This window comes from Onychomys torridus, chromosome 22 (assembly GCF_903995425.1).
Source record: "Onychomys torridus chromosome 22, mOncTor1.1, whole genome shotgun sequence".
NCBI classification, from domain to species: Eukaryota; Metazoa; Chordata; class Mammalia; order Rodentia; family Cricetidae; genus Onychomys; species Onychomys torridus.
The window spans coordinates 38,200,086-38,216,277 of record NC_050464.1 but is presented as its reverse complement, the minus strand read 5'-3'; the positions used below and the strand labels follow the sequence as shown (position 1 = coordinate 38,216,277).

Genomic DNA, 16,192 nt, shown 5'->3' with positions numbered 1-16,192 from the left:
CTGCTCCTTTCTGAAGGGAAACAGAGGAAGAGTGGATCTGGGGGAAAGGGAAGGCTGCGGGGAGATGGGAAGAGTAGAGGGAGAGGAAACTGCAGTCAGCATTGTGGAATAGAGTATTACTTTATATAAAGATGTGTTACCTTTATGTTTCAGACGATCACTTTAACTATGTAAAGATGTGGTGCGTTTGTTTATGCTGCATTTGCTTAATGATGTAAAGATGTGGTGCTCTGCCTGCCTGAAGTACCTAATTGGTCTTATAAAAAGCTGAACAGCCAAGAGCTGGGCAGGAGAGGGATAGGTGGGGCTGGTGGACAGGGAGAGTAGGTAGACGGACTCTAGGCTTGAGAAAACAGAGAATGAGGGAGTAAGAGAGGCAGAGGCCTGGGGCCAGCCAGGAAGCCACAGAACAGGACATACAGAATGGAACGAAAAAAGCCCCAAAGCAAAGCGTAGATGAAGAGGAACAGGTTAGTTTAAGTTATAAGAGGTGGTGGGACAAGCCTAAGCTAAGATCCAGCATTTGTAACCAACAATAAGTCTCCGTGCCAGGATCTAAGAAAGCCTGATACAAGGATGTCCTGTATGAGAGAAGAATAAAGAAGACACCACCCTTCCTCAGCTGCCCACTGCTGGTGCTGCAGATCTGTTGTGCCTAGCACTGCCCATGCTGAGCTTCAGTTTTTAAATGTTCTTGATGTACATTCTTATCAAAAATGTGATTTCCAAGCCCAGTGATGGTGGATGTGCTATGCCTTTAATCTCAGCACTTGGGAGGCAGAGGCAGGCAGACCCCTGAGTTTGAGACCAGTGTGGTCTGCAGAGCAAGTTCCAGGATGGTTAAGGCTACACAGAGAAACCCTGTCTTGAACCCTACCCCCTCCTCCCAAAGAAAGAGAGAGGGGAGGGAGGGAGAGAGGGAGGGAGGGAGGGAAGGAGGGAGGGAGAGAGGGAAGGAGGGAAGGAGGAAAGGAGGGAGGGAGGGGGAAAGGAAGGAAGGAAGGACAGAAAACAAATGTGATTTCCAGACTTCTCCCAGTATCCAGCTCATCTTTTCACTCTCAGGTTTTGAGAGCAGGAGCTTTGGTTTGAGGCTGGGTGTGACGGTGCACACCTGTAATCCGGGACTAGCAGGGCCCAGCAGAGGACTGCATGACTGGTGAGAGATGCGCAGGACAGAGTGAGACCAGCTCAGAAACACACACAGCAAGAGCGAGAGCGACAACTTCTGACAAAGCACAAGTCATTACTTTAACAAATGAAATCTAAGAACTTTAAACCAGGATCACAAGACCCCTCCTTAGTTTGTAGCTTTATGTCTTAGATCTATGCCTAGATTATTCTGGTGTAAAGTTTTGGTGCACATGGAGTGCAGTGTCCCTGTGTGGCAATACCACATGCATTCGCACTAAGTAATAAAGGAAATATGATTCGGAGCTGTTGATTTTATTCTAGGATCTTCCTACACTCTTAGTCTTAGGAATCTTCTTGTAGGTTCCCTGGGATTTTCCATATAGATATTATCTCATTTGAGTGGGGAAAGTTTTATTTCTTCCCTTTTCAATCTCTATGGGAGGTAGTTTCTGGAATTTCCCTGAGTAGGAGTAGTGAGATGGGACACTAGCTCTAGGAGAGCAGTTGGTTTTCTGGGGCAGTCAGGATCCAGTTAAGCAAGCCCCATCTGTTTCTAGTTTGCTAACTTTTTTTCTAAACTATGAATGGATGTTGAATTTGGCCAAATGCCTGTTCTATACCCACTGACAACTGTATAATTTTTGCCTTTTAGTTTATTAATGCCCTGAACTACATTAACTAATTTTCTTTTTAAAAAAGATTTTTGTGTATATGAGTGTTTTGTCTGCAAGTATGTATGGGTTCCATGTGTGTACCTGTGTGCCCAAGGTCAGAACAGTGCCAGATGCCGTGAAACTGGAGTTTCAGATGGATGTGAGCTAACTTGTGGGTCCTCTGCAAGAGCAGCAGGTGCTCTTAACCACCCAGCCACCTCTCCAGTCACATTAACTGTCTTCCAGTAAGCTATGTTCTAGTAGTTATGTTGCATTTTTTCTTTTTACACATTGCTGGGTTTACTGTACTAAATTGGCTGAGGATTTTTGTCTCTGTTCACTGGGGAGGATTCCTGCTCTTCTTACTCCTTTCCTTAAGAGACTAACTCTTAGTTTATGTGTGTGAGTCTTCTGCCCGTGTGTATCTGCACCACTTCTGTGCCTGGTGCCCATGGAGGCTACAAGAGGCTGCAGACTTCTGTGGAACTGGAGTTACACATGGCTGTGGGCTGCCAAGTGGGTGCTGGGAAAGGACCCCGTCCTCTGGACGAGCAGCAGCGCTTTTAGCTGGTGAGCTTAACTGCTGAGCCTTCTCTCCAGCCCGCTTCCTATTTTTTGAACCTGACATTTTCTTTAAGGGGATATGCTGAGGCATAAATTCAAATTCTTGAAAAATAGAGTTTTACAGGGCTGGGAACTCAGCCAAGTAGTAGAGTGTTTGCCTAGCATGCATGAAACCTGACACCCGGGTTTGGTCCTCAGCACTGCAGAAAGGGGCTGGGGAGGAAATGTAAGTGTGTATGTGAACATACATGTAAGATTATATATTTAGCTGGGCAGTGGTGGCGCACTCCTTTAGTCCCAGCACTCAGGAGACAGAGGCAGTGGATCTCTGTGAGTTTGAGGCCAGCCTGGTCTACAGAGAGAGTTTCAGTTACACAGAGAAACCCTGTCTCGTTCCAATTTTAGTATACGTGCTGCCGAAGTGAGCACAAAACCCTGTCTCCAAAAACAAACAAACAAAACAAAACAAAAATTATATATTTATATTCTTTTTCTCAGGCGGCTTTTGGTAGTCTGTGGCTTTGAAAGGACTAGTGCATTTGATCTAAGCTGTCATATTTACATGCATAGTTGTAATATCTTCCTACTGTTGTTTGCTAGTGCTTGGGGATCAGCACAGAGCCATGCCACTGAGTCACGGTCTTCACTCCTGCTTTTAATTAGCCACTAACAGTCTGCCATCAGTAAGACCCTTCTTGTAGTAATCTGTCGTCCTGCTCCCCGCCACCCCCAGGCATGAATAGCCTTCTATCCATTTTCTTGGTCTCAATGAAGCATCCGCCATGGTAATGTTAATTTTCCCATTGTTTTCGGCGTAACAGTTCTATGCTGGGCTAGCCATGCTCACCCTAGCTCCTCTATGAGAAGACTGACTTGAGGGCTCCCTTATTCTCAAATCCAAGTACTTAATGCAATAAAACTTCTGTAAACATTGTTTAAATACAACCCCCCCCCCATGAGCGTCTCTCTCGCTCCCCACCACCCCCTCCCTTTCTGTTTTTGAGACAGTGTCTTACTATGTAGCTCTGACTGGCCTAGAATTCACAGTACAGACTAAACTGGCTTTGAATTCACTGATGTCCCAAGTGCTGGGATTAACTGCATGGACCACCAGGCCCTACAAGTTCTGATACTGTATTTTGTTGTTGTTGTTGTTTTTTGAGACAGGGTTTCTCTGTAGCTTTGGAGCCTGTCCTGGACTAGCTCTGCAGACCAGGCTGGCCTCGAACTCACAGAGATTCACCTGCCTCTGCCTCCTGAATGCTGGGATTACAGGCGTGCGCCACTACTGCCTGGCTCTGATACTGGTTTTTTTTGGAGATGAGGATCGAACCCCAGGCCTTGTGCTTGCTAGGCAAGTGCTCTACCACTGAGCTAAATCCCCAACCCCTGATACTGTATTTTTATTTTCATTTAGTTGAAAGTACTTTTGAGTCAGGCATGGTAGTGCAAGCCTATAACTCCAGTGAGTGCAGTCAGCCTGGGCTACAGCATGCTACTGCTTAGAACATGGCTTCCCCTGCCTAGGTGACCGTCAAAAGCAGTATGTGGAGTCTGCGGTAAGGGCTGTGCCTCTGACCTTCCTCTCAGCTCCACTGGGTCAGCACTCTGTGCAAGTGTAGACATTGGTGCACGTGTGCCCAAGCGTGCACGTGCAAGTCAGAAGACAACTTCCGGGGGTTAGTTGTTTCCTTCTACCAGGTGGGTCCTGGGGTTTGAACTCGGGCTGTCCAGTGCCCTTGCCTGCTGAGCCTCTTGGTGTCTCTCCTTTGGTTCTATTAACACTTGCTGCATGTGATTTGGAGCATGTGCTGCAGCTGGGCATATAGACATTCAGACTTGCATCTTCTTGGTGTAGGCTGACCATTTGTCATTGTCCCCCTCTATCTCTGCTCTGAGGTCTACCCTATTCAGAGCACATTTGGTTCATTCAGGGTGGTAAGGCCACAGGCAGCCTCACATCGGCACAGCTCCAAAGTTGTTTTACACCTTTTGGTGACGACCCAGTCATGGTATTGAAGCTGGTTCCGGGTTAGGGATTTAGCTCAGTGGTAGAGCGCTTGCCTAGCAAGCTCAAGGCCCTCAGCTCCAAAAAAAAAAAAAAAAAAAAAAGAAGCTGGTTTCATGTATAGTGCACACCTCAGCATTTAACCCTTTCCTGCCACCACTGCTTCTAAATGCTCTGTTTAGGTTATTAACACTTCATGCAAATATGGTTGTGTCTAGATTTATGTCATTTTATTATTTTCTTTTTGAGCTTCACTTTTTTTTCCTATTTTCTTTTTATTAATATTTTCAATAAAGATCTTTCAATTATTTGAGTACTACTTAACATTTTTTAATTTATCTCTAAAATTTTTAAAAAAGATTTATTATTTGTGTGCACCGCCTGCAGAGGTCAGAAGAAGACATTGGATCCCATGCAACCGAAGTTACAGATGGTTGTAAGCCACCAAGCAGGTGCTGGGAATTGAACCTGGGTCCTCTAGAAGAGCAGCCAGTGTTCATGACCTCTGAGCCATCTCTCCAGCCCCCACCTCTAGGCTTTTTTGATCACACGGTTGTTTTATCTTCTTGTAGTGGCTGTGCTAAGGATTACACGACCCATACCTTTTTAATCTACTTGGAAGCATTCATTCCCCCTCAAGCAGAATGTAGGAGTGGTACTGTTTTCTTTCCCCTTTCTCATTCCTGCTGTGACTGCTCAGTCCACACCCAGTCTGCTGGCACTGCATGGCAGACCACCGCTATCAGCTGCAAATCTACAGCCTGGGCTCCTCCGCTACCATGCACTTCCGATGCAGCTCCTTATCCCGATGTGGTAAGATGCCCTCGGGTCCACGCTGACCCAAAGAGCCTTCCTTCTCTAGCGCTGCTGTTAGAGCAATGAAGTCTCTCTGGCTTTTCTTCATCTTACAATGTGTTTAATTTGTCTCCATGCTAAAGGTAAGGCTTTCCTAGCCAGGGGCCCGGGCCGGCAGTTCTTTTAACAATAGCGTTTACTTTCCTTTTTATCTCCATGACTTCTGAGGGGCATCAGGCAAACAACAGATGCTCAGAAAGTTTGGCACTTCAGATTTCTGTATCAGAAGTCTATGGCAAATATTCCAAAATATTTTTTAAGGAAAGTCTGAAACCTGTAACATCTCTGGTCCTAGGCATTTCAGATAAAGGCTATTCAACCTTGATGTGTGAAATAGTGTTCTGGATGTTTAAAATATGTTTTTTCAATGTTAGCTTTCAGTAGTTTGATCTGATGTGTCTCAAGTGCAGTTCTCTTTTGCCTTCACCTTCTTTGGGGTTTCATGAATTTGTTTTTTGTTTGTTTGTTTTTTGGTTTTTCAAGATAGGATTCCTTTGTGTAACAGCCCAGGTTGTCCTGGAATTCACTTTGTGAATCAGGCTGGCCTCGAACTCAGAGATCTGCCTGCCTCTGCTTCCCAAGTGCTGGGATTAAAGGTGTGCGCCACCACCGCCTGGCACGAATCTTTATGTCTTTTTACAAACTTAGATCTTTGGTAATATTTCCGGTGCATGGAGAGGCCAGAGATTGACATAATGTGTCTTCCTTCATCACTTTTCTAACTCATTACTCTTGTTTTTTTAAATATTTATTTTATTTTATGTGCATGTGTGTTTGGCCTGGTGCCTGCAGAGGGCAGGGAGGGCTCTGGATCCCCTAGAACTGGAGTTACAGTGGTTATGTGCCATCATGTGGGTGCTGGGAACCAAACCCACATCTTCTGCAAGAGCATCCAGGGCTCTTAACTTTGGAGCCGTCTCTCCAGCTCCTCTACCCAGGCTGCCCTGGAACTCACTCTGTAGCCCAGGCTGCCCTGGAACTCACTCTGTAGACCAGGCTGGCCTGGAACTCAGAGATTCTCCTGTCTTGCCCCCAAGTGCTGAGATTTAAAGGTATGAACCCCACTTCCAGCCCTTTTAAAAATTATTTATTTTTAAGATTATAATTACATCATTTCCCCCATCCCTTTCTTCCATCTAAGCCCTCTCATACAAGCCTTCCTGTTTTTTCAAATTCATTGACTCCTTTTCATTAATTACTTTATATGCATACATGTATATGTATATGCTACCCTTATTCTTTGAGATAGGGTCTCTTTCCAAACTTGGGACTCACTGACTGGTCAGACTGGCTGGCCAGCAGGCCTCCGTGCTCCTACTTCCTGTGTCCCCAGTGGTGGGACTCACTGGCATGCACCACATGCCTGGGTCCTCACGCCTGCTAGAACCATGCACAGGTCTCACGCTGGCAGAGCGAGCACTACGTCATGTAGTGCCCCACCCCATCGCTCCAGGATTCCCCATAGGTCCGAGGCAGGCTGCTGCTGGCTCTCCTTTTCTTGTGCTGGGGACTGATCCCAGAGCCTCCCACATGCCAGGTAACCCCTCTATCACTGAGCTACATCACTACCTAGCTATCTATTTTCCATTTACTTTTTCTAATATGTCCAGTCTGGTATTAAACCTATTAATTTGAATTTGAAATTTTTAGCTACTATAATTTTCAATTCTAATGTTCCTTCCAAGTTCTTCTGTTTATGTGTCTTTGAGAATGTTCACTGCTTTTCAGACCATGGTCTTACTAGCTGGTTCAAAATGTTTCTGACAGTTCCAACAGGACAACTTGTGGGAGCTGAATCTGTCTGCCATGTGGGTCACAGGGTCACTCAGGTCCTGCTGGCCACCAGCTGGCCCCAGACCTAGCATCTGTTGACTGCTTCTCCTTCCAGCCCCAGAGGTTTTTCTTGGCTCTTCATACACCAAGTCACTATTGATGGAATCCAGGATATTCTAAACACTGTACTGTGAGACTCTGGGCCTTCTTCAAAATCGGTGGAAAGTGTTATTTCTTGGGTCGGGCTTGCCTCAGCAGGCAGCAGGAGAAAAGCAATCCACACTCCCCATGCAGGGGCCAGTCATTCAGGCACCTGTACCGTAAAACCGCCATCTCTGTGCAGCCTGCCCATAGTCTGGGATGAGAGCGACCAGAAAAAAATAAAATAAAATCACCCAGAGGAATGCCCTTCCTATCTGCCTAAGTCTCCTTTCATTTCAAATGTCTGCAGCTGCATTTCACAGGCCACCAAGCACCCCATCAGAAGTGAAAGTAAAGCATCCCCAGCTTGTTGGGACTTCAGGTCCTGTCACTCACTCTTAGCTAGTGTTTACTTTACAGAGCTACTCTGAACATCCTGTCCTTAGTCTATAGGAGAGCTACATTCATCAGGACAGTTGGGGTAGAGTATGCTTGCCCCAGAATGGCTCTTAATTCCATTGCACAACCAGGGTGAGGAACTACTGTACACACTTACGGGAACACTGTGCATCAAGAGTTGGTAAACCATGAGCCCACAAGACGGCTCAGCAGATGAAAGCACCTGCGGCCACATCTGACCCCCAGAAACTACATGGTGGGACAGAAGGACTCCTACAAATTGTCCTGTCTCTCCCCCTCCCCACCAACCCAGTATGGGCTCCCCACTAACATTTTTAACGAGTTGGCAAATGCCTTCTGTCTAGGGTTGACAGTTGACACTGCTTTGGGCTTTGTGTTGATCTGCTGCAATTGTAATTGATTTGACTCTGCTGCAACAACAGCCACACACAGCATCAGCAGGCACAGCTGCCTTTCAATAAAATGCCATTTGATAAAACTGGTCACTAGCTGCATTGGGCTCAGACCATGGTTTGCTGACTCCTGCTCCATTTCACAAACAAGGTCAATGAAAGGTCAAGTTCACTATGGGAGACTGACTGTCGAGGTCGACCTCAGCTGCTCTTTGAAAGCTGGTGCCCCACCTGAACTACTCTCTTAATTACCATGGGACTTAAGGATTTTAAGACTTACCAGAGGATGAAGATTAATTTCATGTAATGAAGTGACAATAAAATGAATAAATGGCCAAGAGAAGAGGTCTGAAAAGCCAACGACTGTTTCTATCCTTGGATTCTTCTAGAAACTAAAGGCTTCAGCTCTGTTCCTCTGTTGCTAGCTCCACAGTGCTCCAAAACTGTGGTGCACGTTCAGTTATGCTCTGGGGTTCTTGAAACAGATCTTTCTCTAGAGGGGAAGTAGTTTTAAAAACTAAAACTTCAGGTTGACAAGACGGTTCTGTAAGTGAAGCCGTCAACTGCTGATGGCTTGTATCTGTAGAACCCACAAAGTGGAGGCAAAGAACTGAATCATGCAAGTGTCCTCGGATTAGTGCATGCAGGATGAATGCCTGTGCGTGCACATGCATGCACTCATACTCACACACTCACACGCGCACGCACGCACGCGTACAGAGTAAATGTAACATATTTAAAACTACAAATTCAAGAGTTGGCCAACTTTCTATTTTTATTCATAGATAGCTACAGCTATCTAGAGCAGGTATGGTGGCACATACCTGTAATCCTAGCATTCAGGAAGCAGAGGCAGAGGATCGAGAATGCTAAGCAGACTTCCAATGGAGGAAAGCAACCAACAGGCCTACCCTGCCATGACACCTGTGAATCACAACAACTACCAGCACGGCACGGTGACCCTAACGGTGCAGCATACCTTGACAGTAACCAGCAGCTCTCTAATTGGACTCAGGATCCTCTCAACAACAGGGAACTCATGCCTGGTACTGGAAACTTAGTCAACTAGTAGTGAAGTCATGGATCTTGTAGAACCTACAACTGTCGCTTTACTAAACCAGCATAATTCCTAACTATTTTCTAAATATCTGTCCTTGTGCCCACAGACAAGGACAGTCCTCATCCCTCAAGGAAACTTCTCTTCAAAACAGATGGAGACCACTGCAGAAAAACACAGCCAATCAAAAATGCCATGTGGAGCCCAGTCTCAACAGATACATCCACATCACAATTCTTGCACCTAAGGCTCAGGGACCGTCGTGGAGAGGGAGGAAAAGTGGTGCGAGCCAGAGGCACTGGGAGTTTACTGGGAGACTCTCCTAGAGATGTCAGAAGTTACACCCATAAAGTCTCACCAGCACGCTGCCTGAACGGTGCCCAAACAAGGAGGGTACAAACAGACATGCTAACACGGCAGGGGAAGCTCATGAGGCTCACTCCTCCAGAGAATGGCAGGAAACCAGCCTGCTGAGAGCAGAACCAACTGTCTTCCCCAGGGAGTACTCCAATGATAACCAATGCTAAATGGCCAACCATGCAAATATACATACAAGCAACATAATACAAACTGTATGCACGTAGGAATATATAATGTGTACACACACCACCACCACCACCACCACCACCACCACCACCACCACCACCACCACCACCAGCAACAACAATTAAAGAAAAGAAGAGGCCATGAATTCAAAGGAGAGCAAGGGGAGGGGAAGATGGGAGGGACTGGAGGGAGGAAAGGGAAGGGGGAGAAGATGTAATTACATTATCTCAAAAAAATTATTTTAAGAAAAGTTAAGACCAGCTGAAGGTACACAGCTAAGTACCAGGCCAAGGTGGGATACACTGTGAGACCCTATCTAAAAAGCAAAACAAAAACAAACATAAAAATTCTGCAGTCATGTTATCCTTCCAAATAGAAACCCTATGGCAATCTTCCTGAGGCTAGTTTAAAGCAGAGGAAGTCATAAAAATGTTGTCCTGACCTGTTTTTCCAGATTCGAGGTGTAGCAGGCTGCCCTCCTCTCTCTCACCTGGTTTCCTGCCGCAGAGGTAGAAGGCCAGTCTGTCAGTCAGCTCGTACTGTATCTCCACAAGGCGCTCCGCCAGCTCATGGTGCCCTCCTTGCCTACAAGAGAACAAAGCACCATTGACACAGCTCAGCGCCCTGGCATTGAGTCAGGAGAGCACAGGCCGTGCTGAGACACCTGAGCAGCTTATCAAACACGACTCTCGGGGAGGCTGTGCACGGCTGACTCATCATTTTCAGTGTCTCCTCCAGGAGCCAGTGCCCCTACCCAGACAGCCCTCTTCCCTTTACAAATGTGTAAAGACTCATAAATTCATTTGATGAGGTGGAAAAAAAAAAACAAACTAATGAATAGAAGAGGTTCTCAAAAGTCAACTTCAGTGTTCCCAGAAATATCCAGCCTTGGGAACTCTGATCAGCAAGGACAGGACAGCCCCAGGCCAAGGCTCTGAAGAAGGAAGATCCTTCCTCCACATGATCCTGATGCCTGTGGCCAGCTGGCCTCAGGTCAGAGCCTACAAGTCAGAAATCCCTTCAAGGGCTTCAAGGCAGATTAACCCAATGCAGAACTCATCCCTGCAGCTACATCTGCCTCTGTGCCTGCCATTTCCGCAACATGAAACAGTGTTTGCCTTTCTTTATTCCTAACATATTTAGGTTGCTTGGAATCCTTTTAGCATATTAGTAAACTGTTTCATTGACACTATTATATGCAAAGTACACGAGAGATTCCAAAGTGAAAAAAGTGTTTACTGTGGATTCTGTTATCCTCAAAGATCAAATCTAGCTTCAGCCAGTTTCTCTCTCCACATACTTCCTGACCTGCTACACATATCAGATAGATGCCCTGTTTTCTCAGTCGGTAACTGTTTGTGAAATCGTGAACTGCCCCTTGGTGCTGGTCTGTGTTGGTGCATCTGGCAGAGGTCACTCTGTGCTGGCTGAAATAGAGCAGTGTGGTCCAGCAGAACTGATCAAACACTGCATTCCTCTCACCTCCCACCTACCCTCAGCTCCTCCAGGCCCATCTCCACGGCGATGAACACACCTGTCCATCCCCACCTCCCACCCTCGACTGTCTTTCTTCTTTTTTTTTCTGGTTTTTTGAGACAGGGTTTCTCTGTGTAGCTTTGTGCCTTTCCTGGAACTCACTTGGTAGCCCAGGCTAGCCTCGAACTCACAGAGATCCGCCTGGCTTTGCCCCGAGTGCTGGGATTAAAGGCGTGCACCACCACTGCCCGGTGTTGTCTTTCCTCTCTTGAGGATGTTTTAGTTCCTTCTTCATAGGTCCAAAACCACTGGGGCCACAATGAAGAAACTTTACATTTGCTTACTTTCTGTTAGGTGTCAGTGTGTATGGTGTGTATGAAACACGTTTGCAGTATGTGGGCCCGTGTGTGTGTGTGTGTGTGTGTGTGTGTGTGTGTGTGTGTGTGTGTGTATGCACATGTATATGGATATTCAGAGTCTACATCAGGAGTCTTCCATGACTGCTCTCCATCTTATCAGTGAGGCGGAGTCTTGAGTGAACCCAGAACTCAATGACACAGCTAGTCTTGCTAGTCAGCTCGCCACAGGGCCTTGTCTCTGTGCTGGACCCAGGACCACCACGCTCACGAGACAGTGTGAGCTCTGGTCTTTAGGCTTGCACAGCAAGAGCATTAATCGGTGGCCATCTCCACAGCCTCTTACATAGGCTTTTAAATTTAGTATGTATTTTATGGCATGTATGTGGTTCAGGGGACTTTTGGTAGTGGGTTCTTGCCTTCTGCCTTATTAGGCAGGGTCTCTCTGGTTTTTGCCACGCTGTACACACCAGGACAGCTGGCTCACAAGCTTTATGACTCTCCTCTCTGCTTCCCATCTTGCTGTGGGTGCTGGGATTACAGATGTATGAACCACACCTGGCTTTGCATGTGGGTTCTGGGGACCACACTCAGGTTTCAGGGCTGTACGACTGGGCCTTTACCTCCGAGCCACACAGACTCACTGTCAGACCACCTGTCAGCAGCGTGTGGCAGCTCACACCTATAATCATAGCCTGGGGGAGAGGAGAGCACCTGCAGGAATATTTCTGGGAACTCAAGGCCAGCCTGGTTAGAGTCAGACCCTGTCGCAAAGGAAAACAAAACAAAACGAAAACAACACGTGGCTAACTGTCCATTTATCAACAATTCATTTATCATCTTGCCTCCGTTCCTTCAGGCCCTCATTAGTCCTCTCTTCCAGAGAAGTAAAGCTAGGATTCTGGGACAGAGTTTGTCATTTCCCACTTAATTCTTCATGAAGCAGAACATGCTGCTTCATAGTTAAGAAAATAAATCTGCAGAGAAGGGAAGCTAGCCACCTTCATCACCCACACCTGCAGGTTTGTATTTAACCCTGTGGAGTTCCTCCACACTCCAGCGTGTCAGCTGCAGCAGGGCATGGTGGTGTGCCTGCAGCCCCAGCTACTCAGGGGCACACAGTAAGAAGTCTGTGTAAGTTCAGAAGTTCAAGCTCAGCCTGGGCCCCAAAACAAAACAAAACCACTGCAGGAAAAATATAAAGATGTATTAAAAACTTGAAGAGTAGGTATTGTATTTGCCCCCAATGCCAGGGACTGAACTTGTCCACACACGCTAGGCCAGCACTCCAGCCCTGTGCTGCTTCTAGCCCTATTTCATTCCCCAGGCTTACAGGTGAGCACAGCACTCTGCCATTTCCCTAGCCTCCTCTCTAATTCTCTTATTTAATTGTTACAATTAAGATTTATTTATTTTTATGTGTATAATGTTCTGCTTGCATGTAAGTGCATTTCATGTGTGCCTGGTGCCCTTGGAGGCCAAAAGAGGGTGTTGGAACCCATAGAACTAGAGTTACAGATGAGGTACCACGTGGTGCTGGAAACTGAACCCGGAGCCCCAGTCCTCTACAAGAACAGCCGGTGATCTTAACGCTGAGTGTACTCTACAGCTACCCCAACTCCCAATTCTTTTTTTTTTTTTTTTTTTTTTTTTTTTTCAAGATAGGGTTTCTCTGTGTAGCTTTGTGCCTTTCTTGGATATTCCTGTGTAGACCAGGCTGCCCTCGAACTCACAAAGATCCGCCTGCCTCTGCCTCCCAAGTGCTGGGATTAAAGGCATGCGCCACCACCGCCCGACTTCCTTTTTTTGTGAGCTGAGGATCGAACCCAGGGCCTCGTGCTTGCTAGGCAAGCGCTCTACCACTGAGCTAAATCCCCAACCCACTCCCAATTCTTGATACCTGATTTGTATGCTATGGCTTGAACACCATTTGTTATAAAGACTGGAAATTAAACACCCCAGTTTATGGTTCTAGATTCCCTGATCTTGTCTGGCTCCGCTGATGTTGAAACATCTTCATCAACAAACAATCTATCAACAAAATAATCTATTATTATAGAATATAAATCTCTAAAGGGACTGAACACAAGCCATGCACAGCTCAGTCACTTCACAAGGAATCGCACTCAGCTCACAGGCAAAGGCAGCCCTTCAGCCCCTCACCTTGCATAGTCAACAGGGGTCTTCCCACTAGCGTCCTGCGTGCCTGGGTCAGCTCCATATACTGCCAACAATTCAGCCTGTAAAATCTGTCCTGCTTTGGAGGCGACATGGAGTGGAGTGCTTCCTTTCTCCTAAGAATTATTCATAAAAGCAGACAAAAAAATCAAACTAAGTAAACTTAGCCTATTCCAATCCAACTCATTTTCAATCTAATATCTGAACCAACTGAGGTCTCCGTACAGGATGGAAGAAGTTGGCTTGGGCTCCAAGAGACAGCAGTCTCAGACAGGTCTCCAAGTTCCCTGTTCTCACACTTGAGTGGAGTTGCTGAAAAACAGACAAGAGAGAAGCTGTGAGAAGTGTTAGGGTGACAGGCAGAGCAGCTGGCACTCTCCATTAGTAACAGATCTTTACTTGGCTCAGGAAGACAGGGAGTCTCTGCTGACACAATGGCTGCAGGCTGAGGTGGGCCTTGCACTTTGTATCCACAAGGAGCTAGAAGTGCAAAGGCCAGTCTACCCAGATGGGGAGCCTGCCAGGTTGGGGCCCAACTATGGCCCGAGTGGGAAGCACTACAAGAGGAGACTCTGCGGTTGGGTGGAATGGATTTCAAGGCCCACTGCCTACCAGCTGGGTGATCTGAGAAAAATTCTTCGGGCAGCGGAACCTGGGTACCATGATGCCATCTGCCAATGGGGTTATTGTGAGGATTCAATGATACAGGAAATGTTTCAAAACTCAGAGCCTGCTACACCAGTAATGATTAGCTGCTGCTGCCATGGGTACTGCAGATCCCGGAGCCTCAAGCTACCCACTGCATAAGCTGTACACCTGCCTGACACCATCCATATCCATCTGCACTGTTCATCTACGCACACAAGGCTTTCAAGAGGTTGCTCTTGGTGGGAAACAGGCCTGTGCTACACCAGATCCTTATGATCACAGAAGAGCTTTTTAACAAGCAGAAAACAAGCTGTTTTCCCTCAGCTTTAATCTAGAACTGTTTCAGATGCAGTGATTGGCACCACAGGAACAGAGAAATCCACTGTAGCTTCCCCCACCTTTGGTTTTTATTTTTAATTATATGTATGTGTGTATGTATGTGCACACTGATTGAATGCAGGTGCCCACAGAGGCCAGAAGAAGGTGTCAGATCCCATGGAGCTAGAGTTACAGGTGGTTGTGAGTCATCTGATATGGGTCATCTTCAGGAACACTATGCACTTACTCTTAATTGCTGATCCATCTCTCCAGCCCCACATTGTATTATTATTATTATTATTATTATTATTATTATTTAAACACATACACACACTTTTACACAAGGACTTACTATGTAGTCCTGGCTGGCTGGAACTCACTATATAGACCAGGCTGGCCTTGAATTCACAGCTGTCTCCCTGCCTCTGCCTCCCAAAAGCCAAGGATTAAAGATGCATGCCACCACATCTGGCTGTATTTTTTATTTGGTAAAAATGGAGAGAAACTACTTACGTCTTACTAATTAGTAGAAAACACACACACACACACACACACACATATATATATTTATTTATATATATATATAAAATATGTAAATTAGTGTTCTGAACTGGGCACGCGCTCTGTTGAGTGAGCACTGCCCCAAGAGTTACAGACGTGCATTTCTGCAGCATCTCCCAGACACCCAAGGCTCCCAGAGAAAGCGCCAGCTCACCAGCTGACAGACGTGCGTGCGTGCAACAGTTCTAGTCACCCACCTTCTGAAGATGCTAGCCCCGCACTCCTCCCTCTACTGTCCTCGTCTCCCAGACACAAGCGTCCTGAAAACTTCTAGACCCTTCTGGAAACACTCCTTTGAAATGGCCGTTATTTCCAAGTACAGAACTTACCGAAATACATATGTGAGAGCTGTACTGAAAAGCACAAATTAATCACAACTCTTACAGAGAGGAAAGGGCTGTTTCTGAGACACCGCATCCCTGTTTGTCTAGCATGTCCAAGAGGAGGAGTGACTGGTCTAAGAGACTACTGCAACAGAAAGCCGTCAGTTAAAGGCTCCTTCCTCCTGGTGAAGCAGGTCCCCGGGACTGGGGAGAGTGCGCCCACCTTACTAAGGTCTTTGGCAGTCACACTGTCGTCGTCACGGCAGGGCAATCGGTGGACAAATGCTAACATCTGGTACTTGGCTCTGATGAACTCTGCTTTATTGGGGCTGGTTTGAAGACAAAAGAGAAAATAGTTCACTTGCAGTTCAGACACACCTCTCATTCTTTGTATGGTGAGAAAGGGAAGTGGCCACCCCGCAACTTGAGACTACATTTCAGCAGTGCTCAGACCTGGTCTGAAAACACATTACCGAACACCACTTTTCATAGCATCCTTCCTCCCTTTCCAACTTCCTTAACTGATGGAACCCCACAGGAGGAAGCAGCATTTAGTCCTTGTTCTAGGCACTGGGCAGAGCACTGCCAGAAGCCAGGTTTCTGGTCTGACTGCCACTAGTTCTGATCCCACCTACTTGCCAAGCTCCGGTCTCCAACTGGAGAAATGATTAAGTTCAGTTGGGTGACCAAGCAAGCAATGGCCTCCTGCCTCACTCTGCCTTTCTAACAGAAAATGCCCAGGCACAAGGCCGATCAAAACAGCCACATCCCTTCCAAATGGCCGTTTGT

At 46.6% G+C, this 16,192-nt stretch overlaps 1 protein-coding gene across 12 annotated transcripts in view; it reads right to left on the bottom strand.

Moving 5' to 3' along the window:
* The window catches only part of Git2 (GIT ArfGAP 2), a 49,854-nt gene that overhangs the window by 27,528 nt on the left and 6,134 nt on the right, over positions 1 to 16,192 (bottom strand). For all 12 annotated transcript variants that reach the window (XM_036171582.1, XM_036171587.1, XM_036171586.1 and 9 more), the window contains exons 4-7: positions 15,627 to 15,732; positions 13,779 to 13,865; positions 13,539 to 13,669; positions 10,034 to 10,128 (exon numbers count right to left, since the gene is read on the bottom strand). In XM_036171582.1, coding sequence (XP_036027475.1) covers positions 10,034 to 10,128; positions 13,539 to 13,669; positions 13,779 to 13,865; positions 15,627 to 15,732 — 419 coding nt within the window. The remainder of the gene's footprint in view (positions 1 to 10,033; positions 10,129 to 13,538; positions 13,670 to 13,778; positions 13,866 to 15,626; positions 15,733 to 16,192) is intronic.